A 21,534-nucleotide genomic window follows, 5' to 3' on the forward strand; every position below is an offset into this window, starting at 1 on the left:
GTTTTAGTAATTTGATACAGGAAATTGAGGGCTTCTGTATGATGTTTTTTAAGTTACAAATCGCTTTCAAAAATTCAGTTTCAAAAATGCCTTTATAGGGCACCTGGGTGGCTCGGATGGTTGAGCGTCTGCCTTCAGCTCAGGTCATGATCCCAGGGACCTGGAATCGAGTCCCGCATCGGGCTCCCTGCTCCTTGGGACCCTGCTTCTCCCTCTGACTCTCTCTCTCTCTCATGAATAAATAAATAAAATCTTTAAAAAAATTCCTTTATACTTCTGTATACATTGTTGCTGAAGCAAAATGAGAGAGACCTAACTATAACTTGGACCCATCCCAGATGATACAAATTGAAATCTCACCTTGGCAAAACGTAGCACCAGTTGCTTAAAATTGAATGTCCTTCAATGACAGCATTCTTGTCAGTATCAAAATCCTTTATAATACTCTGAGAAATACCAAATTCTCTTAGCTTTTAATAGAAATAAGATTTAATGTGTAAGTCCTCAAAAGAATTTGTCAAACAAAAAGAAACACATACATAGTCAATTACAAAGTAGTTTTAAAGGCTTACTTTAAATTGGGAGATACATAACACTTTACATAATGTAATCAATGTTTCAGCTCTCCCTATTTCTCTCTGTACAATATATCTAGTATTTCATGCTTTCTCTCATTTTCCAACCCTGAACCTCTCTCATACTTATTTCAACTGGTTTTCAACTTTTTGATTATGCTTATAGGAAGTTGAATTCCTTCTAAAGGAAGGTATTTACATTTTGTAAGAATAGTGTCTTAATTTTTTTTTTTTTTTAATGGAGGATGAGTTACAGAGTTGTTCTTCTATTTGGTCTTTGAAGGGTAGAGCACAGAGCCAATACTCTCCTTCTGTATCCCTTTTCCATCTCCTGGAATGCTTTTCCTCTGGTCATCAGGTGCCCCATCTGCAGGGTATTTAAGCTGATAGTTTACCAATCCTTTTCTACTTATGGTTTTCTTACCCTGTGGGGCATTTTAATACAGTGAATCAAAGATAAGGAGAGACTTTAAGTAAAGTATTAATGTCCTCCTAAGAGGATACTGTGTTAGGATCAGAGAGAATGGTTCATAATCCCTCACCCCCTTTTTAACCTATCATCATACAGATTTTGGGAAATAATGTTCTAACTTCATTCTCTACTACTGTTTTTCAACAAACTCCAACTAAACTGGCCATTTTTTTTTTTTATTGCCTAGACAAGTCATAAATAACAATACACTTGCTTAAAGCACTGCCCTTACTCTGATTTATCTGAGTTCTACCAGTAAGAGCCTTACAGGCCTAGAGCTAGACCCATCTCCTCTACATTCAGTGACTGATCCCTCCCTGAATTCTAATAGCATTTATTAAGACTAATGGAAATTAGGGAGCAGGGCAGAGCAGAAAAACATGAATGCAGGAATAGGAAGATAAGAACTGCTGGTTATGTTGTGAGGTAAGAAAGCAAAGACAGTAAGAATGAATAAGGATTCATATTGTCCTGTGCACGGGAGAAAATTTGCCCGGTGATATACTGTACTTAGGAGCTAAGTTGTCTAATTTGTGACCTACGAAAAGGATTGTCATGGGGCGCCTGGGTGGTTCAGCCGGTTAAGCATCTGCCTTTGACTCTGGTCTTGGGATCCAGCCCCACGTTGGGCTCTTTGCTCAGTGGGGAGCCTGCTTCTCCCTCTCCCTCTGCTGCTCCCTCTGCTTGTGTGTGCGTGCTCTCTCTCTGTCAAATAAATAAATAAAATCTAAAAAAAAACAAAAGCGTAGTCAGTGCTGGGATGGCTGTGAATGTCAGGAAAGACTGACTGCAGGTGAATAAATAGATTATTTGAGGGAAAACAGAACCTAAAATTGAATTCAGAGAGGGTAGGTATCATGTCCAAATATTCAATTTATGGGTTCTCATATACACTCACTTATATAGCTTGAGTTTATATCCTTCTGGCTATTTTCAACACTATTCAGAGATTCAAGCAAATTGCTGCAGAGATCTCCATGGTACCAGCACTTAATGTCTATATTGGTTTTTCTCAACATAGATTTTTTTGAAGACTGGCTAACTACCCAAGTGTTCACCATATGCCCCAAGAGAAAGTTAACCTCTTACATGTATTTACTTAACAAATATTTATAATGTGTCCTTTCCTGAACAGACCTGCACTAACAAGGTACTCAGTAAATATACCTTCTTCTTTATAATGCCAAGCTAAAGAATTTGGACTTTATTTGCTCTAGGCAATGTTGAGATACTAGAGATATTTAGGTTGGGGCCATCTGTTTTAGAACGAGAACTCTGTTGATACTTTGAAGAAGAATTAGAGAATAAATAAGGGGAAAGACTGGAAAAAAGAAGGCCAATATGGAAACCATTTTAATAGTTCAGGCAAAAGAAGAGAGTTTAATCAGAGCAGCAGAAATGGAGAGAGAGGAAGGGATTTCAGAGACCAAGGTAGGCTATTAATGGCTGATTAGATGTAGGGACTGAGACCCAAGGATAACTCTGCAATCTAGCTGGTTAACTTATTGGCTATTGATGCCAGTAACCAAGAGCAAATACAGGAAGAACAGAGTCAGGGCTAGTGAGGGTGACAAATAATTCAGTTTCAGGCATAACTGAGACTGAGCATCATCAGTACATTCATGTGAAAATATCTGAGAAAGGACAAATTGCAATTATACAAGAATATTTGGGAAGTAAGTGTATAGGCTTACCACTGGAAGAGTTGAACCTGCTATGGAAAGGAAAGGTGGGCTGAAAATGGAACCCTAGGGAACAGCAACATTTAAGGTGCAGTAAGAGAGGAAAAACCATGAATGAGTGGTAGGAAATTCGGGATAAAGCAGTTTCAGAGAAACCAAAAAAGGATATGATTTCAAGAAGGAAAGGGTAGAAAATAATGTCACAGTTCCAAGGTTTCAAATATGAATTCTCTCAAACATCTCCTTTTTTTTTTTCTGAACTCCTAAAGTCATGTGGTTCTTATGATGCTTAGTTTGGTACTATATTATCAAACACTGTTGTTATTTTTTTCAGTACATAATAAATACCTACTCCTGTCAGGCTCTATGGGACGTACAAATTTGAGTCAAGAAACCTAAGGCTAGGTGAAGGAAGTATAATGCAGTGTAGCAGAAAGGACAGAGTCAAAAGAAAAACTTTTAAATCCTAAATCACTTTCTTACTACCTTTATGACCTAGAGCAAGTTACTTAACCTCTGTCCCAGCTTACTTAAGGGGAATGAAAATGTAGAAGATAAACTGGAAAGGAGAGAAGGGGTAAACATCTTCCTCCTCACTTTTATTCTCCTCACCAGACCTATAACCAATACTACATTTTGATAAAAGGAAAATTCAATGCAATTATCTTTTAGTCTATTTGGGGAACAAAGATAAATAAGGGAAAAACTAGACTCTCAAAGAGATCACAACTTAATAGGAACATAGACATGTATGAAACTAATTTTTATAACAGTGAGAACATGAAAAATGCCATATCAAAAATTTAGGTAAAGTGAGATTTGGAGGAGCTGATTATCGATTATAATTTAGGAAATCAATTTAAATGAATAGAATAAGTGTCTACTGAGTATATAATGTTGAGTAGAAGATAGGAGTACATCTTCTCCATTTCTGGTGTTTGCTTCCATGTTGAGAAAGCTCTAACACATACTCCTGATGTCTCTCTGCCCTTCCACTCATTTCTCCCGAGGGCAGATCAGGTGACTTATCTGGCTGATAAAACTGGGACAATTCCTTCTTCCTTTTGGGAACTGGCTTGCTGGCAGAAGGTGGGTACTGCATTCTGTCATGTGGGGAACGGTTCCTGATCTCTCAAGGGAGCCTGTGGGTTTCCATTACTCCCACAAGTAGGCGGGGAAGCTACCTAATTCGAGGGTTCAGATAGGACACATTCTCTAACAACTGTTTCTTTTTTCCCATAATAAACAGTGTGACCATATATCTGTTAAAATAAATAAAATGAAAACCAAACTTGAAAATCCCTTAAGCAGACAAAACCAGTTAAGCACATAAGTAAAACCTAATCCAGCTCATTCTATAACACAACTGAAATTTAACTTCGATTATTTCTTGTAAATGCCTCTTAAAATCATAAATAAAACTTAAATTGTTTTCCAAAACAGAGTAAGACAATCAGTTTTAACTAATTCCCTGTCATCTGGAAAACCCCATTACTATAACCAATCATTATAAAGATAAAATAGCTTCTACATTTTCATTATATAAACTGTCCTGCAACAACACCCTTCTGAGTTTCATTACACTGTTAGTTTGAAGACTCTTGGTTCACAAACTATTCTTTTATGTACAATAAATTCAATAAATACAATTTTAATTGATCTGATTTTATTTTTATCACACCCCAGTTCATATATGTTGGGCCAGTATCCCCTTAGGTTACTGTCCCTTTCACTCTCAAAAGTATCCATTTGGGACCATAAGTTATATTCTCATCCTAGTAATGAAGACGGTATTCTGACCTCTCTATGTCTTACTCTTCTTTGTCAATCTCTAACTGATTCAAAACTCAGATATATAAAGCACAAGTCTCATCTGCAGAAAATTCAAAGGGCAGTAAGACATGGTATTAGTCCTTAAGAAGCTTATTATAAAGTAAATTGGGGATATAAAAATGAGTATAATTCTAAACATACACCTAAGTATGTGAGCATGGTGCAGAATAGAATGAAGGTTTAAAAGAGGCTGGGAGGTCATAGTGGGTCCAAACCTTGGAAAGGTTCCTCAGCAGTACAAGATATTCATGTCATGCTGCCCATTCCATTTATTTTTATGCAGGTCATTTTCCCTACTGGCTTATATAATTCCTGAGGGCCAGATAGCAGAGCCTATTTATTTTTGACTTGTCTATTGCCTCAACATAGCAGGTAATCAAAAAAATTAAAGAGAAATATGAATGGAATAGCATTGAAGCTGGCCCTTAAACGATGGGCAGGATGTATAGCTAATGAGAGGGTCACTCTAAGCAAAGGAGGAGTCATCTGTCTCAACGTGGACACTACTGACACTTCAGGCTGGATAACTCTTTGTTGGGGTGGAGGTGGGGTTGCTGTCCTGAGCACTATAGGGTGTTTTTTAGCAGCATACCTAGCCTCAAACCACTAAATATCCCTCCCCCTTTGTCATAACCAAATTTTTCCTCAGACTTTACCAAATGACTCATGGGGAACAAAGTCATTCATTTCCTTCTCCACCCTCCTCTACTGAGAACCACTGTCACAGAAGAAGGAAAACAATATTTATTGAGTTACTATTAATGTGTAATTGTAGTTGGCTAAGCATCTGCCTTCAGGTCAGGTCACGATCTTGGGGTCCTAGGTTGGAGCCCCGAGTCAGGTTCCCTGCTCAGTGGGGAGTCAGCTTCTCCCTCTCCCTCTGGCCCTCCCCTCTGCTCATGCTCTCTCTCAAATAAATACAATCTTTTAAAAATTAAAAAAAAAATTGTTAAACTGACGTTTCCTTTGAGTAAACCGATTTAGAAGAGTATCAACATATCAAGCATTTAATAATATGGATTTTGATAATAAAAAAACCCTTCTTATCACTCTTGTTAAAAATTAAAGCCTACTAGCATATTGGTAATAAAGTATATAGTAAATATAGCAAAGTTAATTATAGAAATCAAAATATGTGGTACCTCAGGTAATGGCAGTCTGATTGTGTAAGCTTCTATACTTAGACAAACTTGAGTTTCGGTTACGCTGATGTCTAATACTGAAAATAAAATATTTAACTGTGAATTTTCTGGAATTATTACTCCATTTTATTAAGTTAATATTTTAAGTAACAAAAAAATAACCTTAACTTTATTTATTCACATTAGAAACTCAATTAAGAATATGTATTTTTTCCTCACATGGTAAAATTCAAAAAAATCACCATATAATGTTTGAGAGTCTGCAGATGAGACAGAGGCCTGAAACAACATGGATATATGGACATGTATGTATTGGGGGGCCACAGGGCAAGGTTACAGTAAGAACAGTGAGACATCCCACAGTTAGAACAATTCAACAAGTACCTTTTACAAGCCTGATTTCTATTTACATGTGAAAAACGGACACTGTCTTCTTAAATTGGGAGAGGTGCCATGCCAAGCTCCTAACTTTATAGTCTTTTCCTAACAAATGCCCATCAATATACCAGCAGATACAATACAGATCTCATAGAGACCCAAGGCTTCTACCTTGCTTTCTCATAATTAGAATTACTTATGATAAGTCAGAGAGTGGTTATCTTGGGAAGGGGTAGTACCTGAAAGAAAGCATGGGGTAACGTTCTGTTTCTTGATTTGAGAACTGGTTATGAGGATATGGTTAGTCTGTGAAAATCCAATGAGCTATACACTTAAAATTTATCAGTTCTGCTATAGAATATTACATTTGGTAAAACTAAAAGAAAAGTTCTAACACAAGAGTGAGGAATTTTTCTCTTCTAAAGTTTTATCTTTAACCTCTGACAGCTATAGTCTCTTGACAGTGTCTGGGGATGAAACTGAATTTCTGTAATGAACCCATTCATCCAGAGCTACAGCACAGTGACTGCCGTGTCCAACTTAAAACCAGTGCAAGGAGGGCAAATAGGCTTCAGCCTGAAGGTCAACTCAAATTAAATAGTTGTGGATTATAAGTGCTAGCTCAGGATCTCAGGCTATGCCCAAACTGCAGTGAAAGCTACCATGACTGATTGTCTACTTGGTCTTAGGACTTCCACTTGTCTGCTATCTGTGGACTACTGTTTAGGAACAGGTCTATTTGAACAGCCATGCTTATCAATGAAACAATGAGACCATACTATAAACTGTGTATTTTAGGTCATCTTTGTCTTTAGACAATCTTTTTTTTCTCTTTTATGGAAAAGAAGAATTATGTTCTCATAAGAAATACATCTTTTACTTAACAACAGTACTAAAGAATTTTCAGTGATATGACTCTGGAAGCTATACATTACAAATGCCTGCAGAATTTAACTTCTTCAGAGTAATAATTTCAATTAAGTAGAGAAATTAAAAATATAGATTTTATTCCAATGACGAGAAGTAAATTTTTTTCTCTTATAAATAAGAACATATATTGTGACCCAGAGATGATGTCCTGGGTAAAATTGTGATTATAATAATACCTGATTATATTCTGATAATCATCAAGATTGTAACAACCCAACAATCTGTAACATTGTTTTCTTTAATGACTGTTAGCCATATTAATGTTTTATCTATTGACTTATGCATTTTTACTTACCAACAGCACTTTGCTTTCCCATCTGAGAAAGAAATTCTCTCCCTTAAAAAATTCATAGGGTATGCCACATTATTACAACTTATAAATCACGCTTAATAAATACAACCTTTTTATGTTTAATTATCAAAGCTAAGGAAAATACCTTAAAATGCAGTTTTACACAAAGGAATATCTAAAGACAGTTCAGAGAAAAAATATAACCACTCAAAAACTATCTTTTCAATTAAAAGGACAGAAATACCCAATTCTTCCTTCTAACATTTATTTCCTGGCATCAAGTACTTAGAAAATGGTCAGACCTCAACACAAAATCCAGAATAGCCTTTTGGTTCCAACCATTTTTGGTAATTTGTATTCATTTTACTATAATGCTCTATAACTTATATTTATTCCTTTGTAAACATCAAGTATTACATAATTTTAAAAAATTCTTTGAAAAAACATCAGCAGGCCTCTGGATATAATCCTAAGTAAGAAGATGACATTTATGTTGTTGTGGACTTGCCTGAGAAGGCTTAGCTGGAGCTATGCTTTAAAAATTATTCCTTAAACATAATGTATCTTGAAATTTAAAACAGATGCACAGACTAGAAGTAATCTAATTCAGAAACCCCCAATGACTGAAAGATATAAAGTCACCTTGCACCAAGAGATGGCCAGTTTTATTCCAGGCTGGAGCAAGTTTAGCTGTGAGTGAATATGAAAGGCAGTTTTGAAGAATTACAGGAATTACTCTTTGTGGAGCCGCTACCTAAACATATTAAAGAACAAAACACAGGCAAATTTCCAGCAATTGGCAAGCCCTATAAACTCAAAGAAAATGTGTGTTTAGATCACCACCCAAAAACCTGGGTTATTTTGGATATCAATTATAGTCATCACTACAACTAATCCTATCTGGTTCTAAAGTTAAATTAGTGTTAAAACATATTCGCTTTGAAACCACGAGGACTATCATGCTACAATGGCCAAATTCTTCCTCCTTATCCCGTCCCAATAAGCCTAAAGTTTTAGAGCTTCTGCCCTAGGACCCTACACTATACTTTGTGTTCTGCTCTGCACAGAGGAAACCAGCCCACAACTATATTATGATTTTCATTGTTGTTCACTCTAGTTCAGTATCAGAAAACAATTACTTACATGGGCACACATGAAACCAGCAGACTATTTCTACGGGTAGAGAATTTTTTTAAATCAAGACTTTTACTTCTGACTAATAAAAAGTAATAGGATCCAGATTTATCCTCCCACTTGAGGTAACTAAAGAACTGAGCAAGTTATATGAAACGGTATTTCACAAGACTCTGGACATCTAGCAAGAAAGAAGAGCAATCCTTAAGAGATGGGAATCCTACAATTACCCCCCCCCCCCACATACACACCCCAGTATCTCAATTAAAGAGGGTTTCTAGGCTGTGGTGCAGGGAGGCAGAACCCTGGACGAGTGGTACCTAAGTTGAGGGATAGCTGAGAGTCCAGGAGGCCAAGGGAGCTAGTTTTGGGGGCAAAATATTAGACCGGGGAGAGCTGCACAGAGAGTGAACTCTGAGATCAGCAGAGTCCCTCTTGAGTCATCAGCTGAGTATGGATTAGCCACATGCATGTAAGGAAAATACCCAGGGCTAGGGAAAGAACCAAGGTTTTCTTCTATACAAATATCCTTACAAATACAGTCCAAAAGAAAATGCTGCCATTGCTGCTTTTAGCAAGATATGCAGAAAAATGAGAGAGCCAAGGAGAATTGTTTCCCAATATTATTCACCCTTCATTTTTGTATTATTTTGTTTTCTGGTGAATTTTCCCAGGATACAAGTAACTAATTTGTTGGCAGTGAAGAAGACCAAATCGGTTCAAATTGTTTCATAGATATTTTAATTAAGGATATTATCAATAGGACTTCAAGCAGCAGGATGAAGCCAACCTGTAACACTAACCTCAAACATGAACCCAGGGTCTCAGGCCTAAACGGCTGAACAAATCCCATAAACTATCAGGATCTTCCTTAGAAAGCCAAATGGTTTTCTCCTTGATTCTGTATTGACTTTCTGCTTGGACTGAGGCATTAACCCAGATACAGTAGAAAGTATCAGCGTACATTCAGCCTTGGCATACAAGGAGGAAATGCAGGGCAATTCTGTCATCCGTAACCAACCTGATTCATGACCTGGATGCCTTTCAGGGCAAAGATGGGGTCACTGACCACTGCAGCTAAAGTCAGGGCCAAATTTTGTGCCATGTTTTCTCAATAATTGATACAAAAGATAGATAGAAAATAAGAAGAATATAGTAGCTTAACAACACTATCAACTGCTGTTGATAGATAAGATATAAGATAGATAGATAGATAAGACCCAAATTGACATAGACTACTTGACACAACAGCAGAATACACATTGTTTTTAATTAGACAAGGAATATTTACTAAGGAAGACCATATTCTGGGCCATAAAACAAGTCTCAATAAATTAAAAAACGTTCAAGTTATATAAAACATGTTCTCTAGCCACAATTAAATTAGAAAACAATAGAAGGATCCTTGGAAAACCCCTGGATATGTGGAAACTACATAACACACTTCTAACTAACCCACAGTTAGAAAGGAAATCAAAGGGGAATTAGAAAGCATTTTGAACTGAGGAAAATTAAAACAGAACACATACATAGGAGGAAGTTTATAGCACTAAATGTATCTAATATTAGAAAGGAATGTTCTTGAATCAATGACCTCAGTTTCCACCTTAAGAAACTAAAAAAAGAAGAGCAAAGTAAACCCAAAGTAAGCCTAAGAAAGTAAATAATAAAGACGAAAATGAAAAGCAATGAGATACAAAACAGTAAAACAACAGAGAAAATCTACCAAACCAAAAGCTTTTTTTTTTTTTTTTTTTGCAAATCAATAAGCTTGCTAAGCCTCTAGCAAGACTGATTACGGAGGAAAAAAAAAAAAAAGACAAGACACATTACCAATATCAGGAATGAGACAGGTGACATAACTACATATTCTCCAGCAAAGGAAATTAAGAGAGTATTACAAGCAACTTTATGTCAATAAATATAACAAGTTAGGTGAAATGGACAAATTCCTTGAAATAGATAATTTGAATCATTCTATCATCTATCAAAGACATTGAAATTGTAGTCAAAAACCTTCCCACAAGGAAAATGCCGGGCCCAGATAATTTGATTGGTGAATTTTACTAAGTATTTATGGAAGAAATAAAAATTCTATACAAACTCTAGGGCGCCTGAGTGGCTCAGTTGGTTAAGCGACTGCCTTCGGCTCAGGTCATGATCCTGGAGTCCTGGGATCGAATCCCGCATGGGGCTACCTGCTCAGCAGGGAGTCTGCTTCTCCCTCGGACCCTCCCCCCCTCATGCTCTCTCACTCTATCTCATTCTCTCTCTCAAATAAATAAATAAAATCTTAAAAAAAAATTAAAAAAATAAAAAATAAAAAATTCTATACAAACTCTAAAAACTAAAAAAGTGGTTCTTTTACATGCAAAGCAATATCATATGAGAAAGATATTTTAATTTTTGTTTGCTGACAAAAGAAGTTGAATACAACATCAGTATAAATAGCATTTGGAATTATTATCCTTTTAAAAACTTACCTTAGCTCCATATTTTTCAATATAGGCATTAAGTTTTCCAGCTTTATAAAATGGTATCTATAACAACAAATCAACAAAAATCCACATTTATAAAAATTACTTAACACAAATATATTATTAAATAATGCAATATAAAGAATTTAAACATTTAAACCTACAGCAGCCAACCCATCATCAGGCTATCATCCTAACAGCTTCTATTCCTTGGAGAAGCAAGTGATAATCATTTTCTGCCTAAAACAGAATCTGTGGGTACATTCTCAAAATGAGGAAAAGCCTTTCTGAGAGCGATATGAATGTAGAAAAGGAAAAGGCTAATAAATTTCATATAATATTTAACACCTTTCTTAATAAGAAGTTTCCAGGCACATAAGGAAAATGGACACAAATGTAACCTCAAGAGAAAGTTCAAAAGACCAAGGTGCTTCAACTAACCAATGAAAGAAACAGAAATCAAAGAAGATATTATTTTTAACCTAAAAGATTGGCAGATATGTAAAGGTTGTTAATACCCAGTGTTTATGAGAATGTGGAAATACAGATTCTCTCAATATGCTATTAAAATGCTATCTAGTACAAGCTTTTCAGAGAATAATTTAGCATTACCTAGATTTTAGTTCAAAATATACTGCAATTACACTTCTAGGAATTTAAACCATAGAAACTACCAAATAAAAATGATATAATTTCAATGATGCTTCCTGAAGTCTTGTAGTAGTACAACTAGAAACTCAGATGTGCATTAGAAAATATTAACTAAATTATTATACACTCAAACAATGAAATATTTGACAGCCTTAACAATGAATAAGATATATGTATTGAAACAGAACAACATCCAGGAGAGGCTGTTCAAGGAGAAATGAAAAGCAAGTTTCAAAATAGTGTGTATAAAAATCCAATTTTCTACTTTAAATATTTTAAAAAATTTATAGTATGTAATATCTTTGTAAGAAAGCAAAACACGTTTTTAGATGGTTACTTTTCTTTTAATATTCTTGCTAAGATTAGGAGGCTTGGATTTACTAGAACACTGAAACAATGTCCTCCTTGTTCCATAAAGATTTGCAGGTAGAGAAGAATACAAATAAGAGGTAGTAGTGTTTACTTGTCCGTCAACAGCTTATCTTTCTTAAAAAGGATATCAAGAATGAGAAAATAAAAGATGAACATATAACCACACATAAAATAGAAGAAAAATAAAGGAACTAGATTTTTTGATGGATTGTATTAAAAAATGTTCATTTCACTGAATTCTGAAAGATCTAAATTCTCAGAGTATGAGGATTTTCAGAAAGATTTTTGACAAAAATCTCAGGATAATATAATTTTTATAAAGATTTTTTGGCATTTCATTATTATTCCCAGTGACATACAGCACTGGGAAATATGTTTCTCACTGTAATTTTATTATGTGTAAATTTTTTTATTTTGTTTTTTTTTAATTTTTAATTTTTTTAAAGACTATTTGTTAGAGAGAGAGAGAGACAACACATGCACGAGCAGTGGGAGCCACAGACAGAGGGAGAAGCTGGCTCCCTGTTGAGCAAGGAGCCCGAAGTGGGACTCAACCCTAGGATCATGACCTGGGCCGGAGGTAGACGTTTAACTGACTGAGTCATGCAGGTGCGCCTAAAATTTTTTTAAATAAAATTTCCAAATTAAACAAAGAACTGTCAGGCGGCCTGGGTGGCCCAGTCAGTTACGAATCTGCCTTTGGCTCAGGTCATGATCCCAGGGTCCCGGGATCAAGCCCCATGTTGGGCTCCCTACTCAGTGGGGAGTCTGCTTCTCCTTCTCCCTGTGTGTGTGCGTGTGCAAGCGCATGCACGCTCTCTCTCTCAAATAGATAAATAAATATTTGGGGGGAGAAAGAAGAAAGGAAATATCAAATTTAAAATAAACAAACCGTTGATCTAAATTCTTTAAAAACAACTGGAGATACATTGGGATAGGAAACTTCTTCCTTTATATTAAGTGGAATTCTAAAGAATAAAATATTAAAAAAAGATTAAGCCCATGCTATCTTAAAATTATGCTATAATTTTACTATCCATTAATAGTCTTTATCTTAGCCTTTGTGACGAAAAAGTAAATATTAGAACCACAAAAATGAGTTTTAAACATCAGGTATATCAAAGTTAAAGTCTATAAATGGTTCAAACTACAACACAAGGTAATTTGGCTTCAGAAACCACCTTCAATTTGAGCTAAAATTAATACTTGAATTATTGTTTATCAATATTGCTCCCAATAATAAGTAATAATACTTCATAAAATTTTAAAATACTAACCGCCATCACTACCCAAATTTGGCTTAATATTCCAGGCACAGGTGATGTAAGAATATCTTGGTGCAAATACAGCAATTGCCTGTGGAGATGAAATGTATAATTTTAAAGTGGACTTGCCCTCTGTCTGATTTTACTTTATCAGAACATTTTGAAAATTACTTAGTTCTATTCAAAAGTTTACATTTTTTTCTAGGGAAGGATTGTGTTATATAGACTTCTGTATCCCTCCCCACGCTTAACATGGTAACTTGAATAGTTAGCCACTCAGCCAAGGTTTAAGACTGTTACAAGCTTTCAGATATTGATAAGAATATTGTCCCTGCATCTTAGTTTCCCAATCTCTTTCGTCTGTGAACCTAAATTCTTCATTTAAAACTCCATTTCTGGGGGTGCCTGGGTGGCTCAGTCGTTGAGCGTCTGCCTTTGGCTCAGGTCATCGTACCGGGGTCCTGGGATCGAGCCCCGCATCGGGCTCCCTGCTCGGCGGGAAGCCTGCTTCTCCCTCTCCCACTCCCCCTGCTTGTGTTGCCTCTCTCGCTGTATCTCTCTCTGTCAAATAAATAAAATCTTAAAAAAAAAAAAAAAACTCCATTTCTGTCCAAATAGAGATTTGAAAATGTCTAAATATTGTTAAGAATCCAGCTCTTCTAACTTCTGTTTTCCTTTTTTTAAGTGGTAGTCAGGAGGTACTGGAGGCAAGAGTCTAAGGATTCATCTATCAGTGAAGTTATCAACTACTTCAGGGTTAGAACTACTGACTAGACGCTTTTCCTTCAAAAAGGAAATTTTTTCCAAACCTAAATGAAGTGAGTAGTGGTTTCATTTTAGCATTCAACAGCCAAATGAACTCACAACAAAAATCATAATTCAAATTATCATCAAGAATTTTGTTTCAGGGGCGCCTGGGTGGCTCAGTTGGTTAAGTGACTGCCTTCGGCTCAGGTCATGATCCTGGAGTCACGGGATCGAGTCCCACGTCCGGCTTCCTGCTTAGCGGGGCGTCTGCTTCTCCCTCTGACCCTCTTCCCTCTCGTGCTATTTCTCATTTTCTCTCTCAAATAAATAAATAAAATCTTAAAAAAAAATTTTGTTTCAAAGATCAAGGAAAAGGTGGATAAAACACATGAAAATTTTCAAAATTAATATCACGAAAATAAACTCTTAAAAAATAAAAGAGTGTGTGTGGCAGGGAGGGGTTACCTCAAAAAGTAAGAAGGGCCAGTCTGTTTCTGGTCAGAACCCTGGTGCAGAACCAGGTGCAGCAGGTACTTGGTTTTGCAAGGCCTGCCTTTGTCTAACATAGCTAAGCCTCTCCTCAATCTGTTCCTGTCTCTTTGTCAGTTACTGGGACAGTGAATCAAGACACCTCACTCTGTGGGCATGGCCACCCTCAAATTGAGGGTAAACAGCAGAAAACCTCAGGTTTTCCACCCACTTGTTTCCAAAAAGAGTCACAGGTAAATGTCCAACAGGTATCAAATGATACCTTAACACAAAGGGTACAGGCTCCCAGATGTACTTTATTAGGAAAATATACAATGGGGAGAAGAAAACTTTTGTAAATAAGAGCAAAATGGGAAGACACCCCAAGAGTGTTTTCCTTATTTCTGGCTCCTAGCAATCTTGTGTTTGTTCTTCTCCAAGAAATTCAGTTACAGATATAATCTGTATTCTAAGAGTCCTTCTTTGAGTGACTCAAACAATTTAAGGGACTAATTAATACACGGTGGGTTCTTAGCAATCATGGAGTTATACTTTAGGCTTCAATCAAGCTGTTTTTCAAAGACTATCTTGGGTCAGACATTTCAAAACAGCTCTTGGAAAAATACTCTTCAGAAATCATATATTGACCCACAAATTAAGAAACTGCATTAATCTAAAATGTTTACAGTATCTCCTAAAGTGTCCATAAACAGAAGGTACTCAGTAAATATTTATTAATTTCTACCTCTAAGTTTTTGGGAACCTGACTTATCAATGTCCGTAAAAAATTTAAATTAAAAAGATCACACAAGTCACAAATATAAAAACCGAATAATGTGACATTCAATCTCAAATATTTTAAGCCCTTCCCTAAATATAATCCAATATACCTGGTCAGAACATAACTGAATTCCTGTATTTAAAATTATATACACAGATTAAATGAGAGTGTTTTGTTTTAAAGGAGATACTTCTGAAACAGCTAAGATCTCAAAAAACTTAGAAAGCCTTACTTATAGAATGGATTTTTTACCTGCACATCTTCATCTGTATACTTCTAATCTCAGTATCTGCCACCTCATTACTCAATATTATCCTGACAGCACAGAGTTTGTGTAAATCTGGAGGTGTGATGAAAAACAGTGATTGCTGCCTAGAATCATTCATATTTTCCTGTTGACTGAATGTCTCCGCTATCAGGCCTTTAAAAATAAACAAACAGCAATAAAATGGTAGTAAACTATCTTATCATAAAGGTTTTAATACCAACCCATCACAGAATATTTGATATTGTGTTCAAATAAGACAATAAAAACAAATTAGCAGACTTTAGCGTTTAAATATCACTAACATCTTGCCCTGAAGAATTGTTTAGCCCAGGTGACTCGGTTGTGCAACTGATTCTTGATTTTGGCTCAGGTCATGATCTTAGGGTTGTGAGATCTAGCCCAAGCCAGGCTCTATTCTCCGTGGGGAGTCTGCTTGAGATGCTCTCTCCCTCTGACCCCTTTTCTCCCCTACACATACTCTCTCTAAATAAATAAAATCTTTAAAAACGAATTGTTTAACCTGCTAGAACTTTTTGTTACAAGTTTTATTAAGATGTAATACAAATAACCTCCAATTCATCTTTTTTTTATAAAGATTTTATTTATTTATTTGACAGATAGAGACATAGCGAAAGAAGGAACACAAGCGGGTGAGTGGGTGAGTGGGAGAGAGAGAAGCAGGCTTCCCGCCGAGCAGGGAGCCCAATGTGGGGCTCGATCCCAGGACCCTGGGACCATGACCTGAGCCGAAGGCAGACACTTAACGACTGAGCCACCCGGGTGCCCCATTCACTTTTTTTATATTATTAAATTCAATGGTTTTTAGTATCACAGTTATGCAATCATTACAATACATACTAGAAAATTTTAATCATTCCAAAAAGATAATGTAGAATTACAAGCCTGAAGTTCTATATCATAAATAAAATAATTTGAGTACAATAATACAAAAATGAGCTATTTATTAAATGCGTACTCTGATCTAGATAGTAGATATATTTCTACCCCCTTGTCTTTATTTAATAAACTTCTTTTAAAGTTCCTGGCTATTCTTAAGTTTCATTTTGTTTTCAGGAAAAAAAAGAATTTCCTATGACAATAATAATTTTTTGAAAATCTAAATGTATAGCAAAGTCTTCTGTTGTTTCAGGTTATTTCTGTAAAGCACTTCCAGGTTGAATATATTTTTCATTTTTTTACGTGAAAAGTATTTACGAAGGTCTCTAGTGTTTGTTATCTAGTTTCCTTTCCCCAAATTACTTAGCTTTGGGGACATATTTTACAGCTGATAGCTCAGAGCGCAGGCCTCCGACGCCTACCCTGTGTACTAGAGAAAACCGGAACGGTAAAGGAGCCGAGTTCATCAGCTTCTCCCACGCGCCCACATACAGCAGGCGGCAGGTAACCGAGATCCCAGTGCTTCCAACCTTTAAACATCCACATGTTCTCTCCCTTTGAGAAGAGAAGCAAGCAGAGGATCAGCGCGGGAGTCTGCGGCACGACCAGCCCTGAGCGAGCGCGCAGGGAGCGACGGTGCGCGGTACCCGACGGCGCGGACAGTGCCCTGCTGGCAGGCTCCCAGGCCGCCGCCTCCTTCTGAGCGTTCGGAACCTCCGTCCCTCCAGGACCGCGTGGTTCTTTTAAAATGGGAAATACTCTTGAAAAGGTGAACACAAATTCCCATGCGGTATTAATGACCTCATCAGTGGGATTTCTGACCTTAAAAAGGGAAATATTCCTTCTGCTTTTCCGCTCTCCTATTCTAACGCTTACTGTTATGAAAAGGCTTTTTGAAAAGTGCAAGTTCTAAGGCAAAGACAACCTACTTCGCGATTCTGCCTAAAATCCACTTTCCCTGAAGCGTTATAATAAAGGGCATCAGAAGTGAGTGGGGCGGGACAGAAAGCACAGAACTCGTGACGGCGCAGAGGAGCAACTGCGAGGCCCTGGAGGGACGCGGCTCCGAGACCAGCCCGTGTGCGGTTCCCTCGTCCGCTCCTAGCCGGCTTCCGCCGACGGCGACTCCTGCCGTTTCCCTCCCAACACCTCCCGGCGGGGGCGCCGCCGCGCTGCCCGGGAACGGCACCACCGCCGCCGCCGCGCCGCCCGGGACCACCGCCGCCGCCGCGCCGCCCGGGACCACCGCCGCCGCCGCGCTGCCCAGGACCACCACCGCGCGCGGGCAGAGCCCGTCCTCCTGCCCGGCCTCGCCCCAGACCCCGGCCGGAGCACTGCCCCCGGGCCCTCGCGCCACGCGCGGTGTTGGCCCCGGGGGCGGTCCGCGCAGCCTCCCCGCCTGCCCGCGGGCCTCGTGTCCTCTGGGCGCTGACGGACCGCGCAGGAAGCACCCCCCGGCTCTTCAGCTTCAACACGCGGAGCACCGCCTCCAGGCATGACAACGAGCCGTGCCCACTGGGCCCCGCGGCCCCGCCGCGCCCTCCCCTCTACCCCGCGGAGAGGCGCCGCGCTTGTCGGGGCGCGGGCCCCCAAGCGGACTAGCCCCCTGACGGTTACAGACAACCAGCAGCGCTTTCGAAGCCGTCGCCTCGTGAGGCGGACCCCCAGGCCTTCGCACTGGCGCGAGGAGGGGGTGCGGCGGCCGGCGGGGCCTGCCGGGGCCTGCGTGCTGCCCCTCTGGAGCCCTCACCCGGGTGTCTCCCAAGGGACGTTCGCCCTCTGCTCTGAGGGCCCGCGCTCCTCCCCTGCCGCCTCTGCGCTCCCCTCGCGGCTGTGGGGGCGGTGCCCCCAGCACGCCCCGCGCGCCGTCCCGGCCGGCCCACACGCCCCCAGCACCGCCCGCGCGCCACGTGCTCCCAGCAACCTCTGCGCTTGGCCGTTCTTGGCGCCGCTTTCTGCCTGCCCCACGCCCGTGCGGCACGTGCTTTCTCCCGACATGCCCCACAAACCCCCAACACGCCCCATGTGCTACGTGCTCCCCCGGCATGCCCCGCGCGTCCCCGGCATGCCCCGCGCGCCTCAGCTCTTCCCGCCCGCGCTGCTGATGGCCGCGCGTGCCCGGTGGCCCCTGCCGTTCGTTTAGAGAAGACCCGGGGTTGGCCCAAGCGGGGTCTGGGGCGCGAGGCCTTGCAGCTGTGGGGGGAGAGGACACCCGCCTCCCCAAAGCGCGTCCGCGCGCTGGCCGGCCTTCCGGGCTCACGTAGGCGAGGGCGCCCTTTGCCTCCCGCGAAAGGCCCGCAGAGGCCGAACGGTCCCTGACCGGAAGGTTCCGCAGCACGCTGTGGAGCGGCAGCTGCGTGCGAGCACTTTAGGGGCACCCCTCCTTCGTCTGACAGGTATTTATGAAGCGCCTGCTGTGTGCCTGGAGCTTTCCTAGGAGCTAGTAATGGACCGGGAAGCAAATAACAGCCCCTGCTCTCGCGGACCTTGCCTTTTATTTGGGACAGAAAATGGGATAAATGAGCAAAATATGAATGCGGTAGATGGTGGTAGGTGCACTGCCGAAAAATAAAGCAGGATGGAAAGCCAGGGAGTGTTGGGAGGGGCCGCGACGGAGCGGGAGGCCTCATGAGGACGTGGAGGCGACGGAGGGGTGGCCGCACGGATGTCGGGGGACAAGGTGCAGGAGCGGGAGCAGCGAGTCCAAAGGGCCGAGGCAGGAGGTGGCCAGCGGGCCGCGGGGGAGCCCCGAGAGGTTGAAGTGGGGCGCACAGCCCTGGTCCTAAGGCGTGCGCGTTGCAGGAGGTGCGCCCAGGCCGCTGTGCTGAGAATGGACAGGCGAGGACAGAGGGCCGGGAAGGGGAGCCGTGGGGGGTGATGGCCGAGATCCAGGAGAGCACGGGCGCGCCTTGGGTCAGGGGAGGGCTGGGGAGGTGGGTTTGGGGTGTGAACGTGCTTTGACGTTACGTGCGTTTCAGACGTGCCTTGATCCGGGGTTTCAGAGAGAGGAGCCACGTGTAACTCCGAGGGCTTTGTACGAGGGACTTGGAAGGACAGGGCTGCCGCTAACCCCTAAGGGGAAGGGCCCCGGAGGGAGGAGGAGTGCGTTTGGGGATGAGGATCCGGGGGGTGCGGTTCTGGGCGTGCGGGTGTTGGGAAGTGACGCGCATCTGTACGTAGCAGGCCGAATTTAAAAGCACGGGGCCGGCTCACCAGGAGCGTGGGTGTAGGAAGAACAGAAGTCCTTACGCTGAGTCCCAGGAGACTCCAATATCAGTACGTTTGTGGAGATGAGGAGCAACCTCTTGGGTGGAGTGCCAGGATATTTTTATTAAGAGAAGAGCCATTTTTCAACCTCATATTTTACCGGGTTCCAAAAGGTGTATTGTGAAAGGATGGGATTTTGTGTTGTGTTTAACGTTTGATCCACTAAAGTAATTTACTTATTTTGTACTTGCAAAATACATTTTGGCAAAGAGGAGTGCTTTTAGGTGTTTTGTAACTCAGTAAGAAAGCGCTCAATACTTGTTTGGTTCCTTATAACCAGCTGGGAGATCACAGTAAGTGATTATCACAAGATCGATGACCAAAATGAGCCTCCTGTGACAAACAGCAACGTTAGGTGAACGATATACAATCTTCTGAAGCAAATATAAAACAAATAAAATTTTTGTCTTTTTCTTTTATTTTTTTTAAAGATTTGCTTATATGAGAGAGAGAGGGAGAGAGAGCAGGGCTCCCATACACCCAAGGTGGGGAGAGGGGAAGCAGACTCCCCGCTGAATGTGGAGCCCAAGGCGGGGCTGGATCTCCTGACTCTGAGATCATGACCTGGCACCCCGTCCTAAACTTTTATAGTCTGGCTTTATGTCAGCGGGCGTTGGAATTATTAAAACAAATCTTTGAAGATTACAGAAAAGCTCTTTATCCTACCTGGTATATACACATAGGGAAAAAAACTGCATTAGGACAAGGTGAAAATAAATATAGATTCAGTTTAAATAAATGTACATATTCACTACCTTTTCTTATCTATTTAAGTACAGATAAAGTCTCGTGTTCTTCATTCTGAAAAGCACACCTGTCAGTACTTCATGTTCTTAATATCTCTGCTATTGGACTTATGGCCTCTGGCTTCAACAATTTTAACAAGGCAGAATTAAAGATATTTGAAGTTTTCAATTATGCCCACATCACCAAACTCCCAAGTACTGAATGTCCAGTTCTATTCCATTAAAATGAAATGTTGCCTTATGGAACAACATAGATAAATCTTTTAAAATTAAAATGTAAATAAATCATAAGTAGACAGTTTTATGGTTTTTCAAAAAGGACCATCCTCGTTTCCCCACCAGTCAGACCTAAAAGCAGAACATTACCTGCATCTCCGACACTCCCCTTCGTGCCCTCTCCCAGCCACTTACACACTTCCCCCAAAGTAATCTCTGTTTCGACTGCTAGCATCATAAGTTAATCTTGCTTCTTTTGAAAATTTATATTAATGGAAGCATACGACATGAATTGTTTTGTGTCTAGCTTCTTTTGTAAACATTATGAGTGTGAGATCTATATTATTGAGGGTAGCAGTATCTTACTCATCTTCATTACTGGATAGCATTCCATTGTGTATATATATACTTTACCTTTTCTGAGATTAAATGGACAATTAGACTGCTGCCAGTTTGGGATTATTATGAAGAATGCTGCGAAGAGCATTCTTGTTCAGAAAAAATCCTAGAAGTCTACATAGTTGTATAATTCTATTTTTATAAAGCTCAGTAGTTTTCCAAGAAAACCTAAACAATGAATTGTTTCTTGATGTATTTGTATGTGCATAAATATTTTTTATAAGCAAGGAAACAATAAGCACAATTCAGGATAATAATGATTTTTGGGTGGCAGAAGGATGGGATGTAGGAGGAGCCCATAGTCCCCAAGTCAAGTCAAGCGTTCATTGGTGCTCATTTATATTCTTTTTCTTCAAAACACGTATGTGCATTCACTTATATGAACATTACATCATTATTTTTAATTAATAAAACACAAAATGTCATAGGGGCCAGCCAGAATTTTTATCCAGGGAAAAACTTTACTGACAGGATACATTTTGATGACAACCCTGTGGACAGGCGTATTCAATTTACCAGGTATATTGAGTTACTTATGTTTG

At 40.0% G+C, this 21,534-nt stretch overlaps 1 protein-coding gene across 1 annotated transcript in view; it reads right to left on the bottom strand.

Annotated features, from left to right (window-relative positions):
• Nucleotides 1–18,176, bottom strand: part of CUNH18orf63 (chromosome unknown C18orf63 homolog) — a 34,208-nt gene extending 16,032 nt beyond the window's left edge. The window contains exons 1-8 of the mRNA XM_025886849.2: nt 18,115–18,176; nt 15,452–15,620; nt 13,216–13,294; nt 10,922–10,978; nt 7,947–8,058; nt 7,308–7,349; nt 5,705–5,781; nt 361–470 (exon numbers count right to left, since the gene is read on the bottom strand). Of these exons, the coding sequence (XP_025742634.1) occupies nt 361–470; nt 5,705–5,781; nt 7,308–7,349; nt 7,947–8,058; nt 10,922–10,978; nt 13,216–13,294; nt 15,452–15,585 (611 nt within the window). The 5' untranslated portion in view covers nt 15,586–15,620; nt 18,115–18,176. The remainder of the gene's footprint in view (nt 1–360; nt 471–5,704; nt 5,782–7,307; nt 7,350–7,946; nt 8,059–10,921; nt 10,979–13,215; nt 13,295–15,451; nt 15,621–18,114) is intronic.
• Between the last annotated feature and the right edge of the window lie 3,358 nt (nt 18,177–21,534).

This window comes from Callorhinus ursinus, unplaced genomic scaffold (assembly GCF_003265705.2).
Source record: "Callorhinus ursinus isolate GAN/ISIS: 27379988/994484 unplaced genomic scaffold, GSC_fseal_2.0 scaffold11, whole genome shotgun sequence".
Taxonomy (NCBI): Eukaryota; Metazoa; Chordata; class Mammalia; order Carnivora; family Otariidae; genus Callorhinus; species Callorhinus ursinus.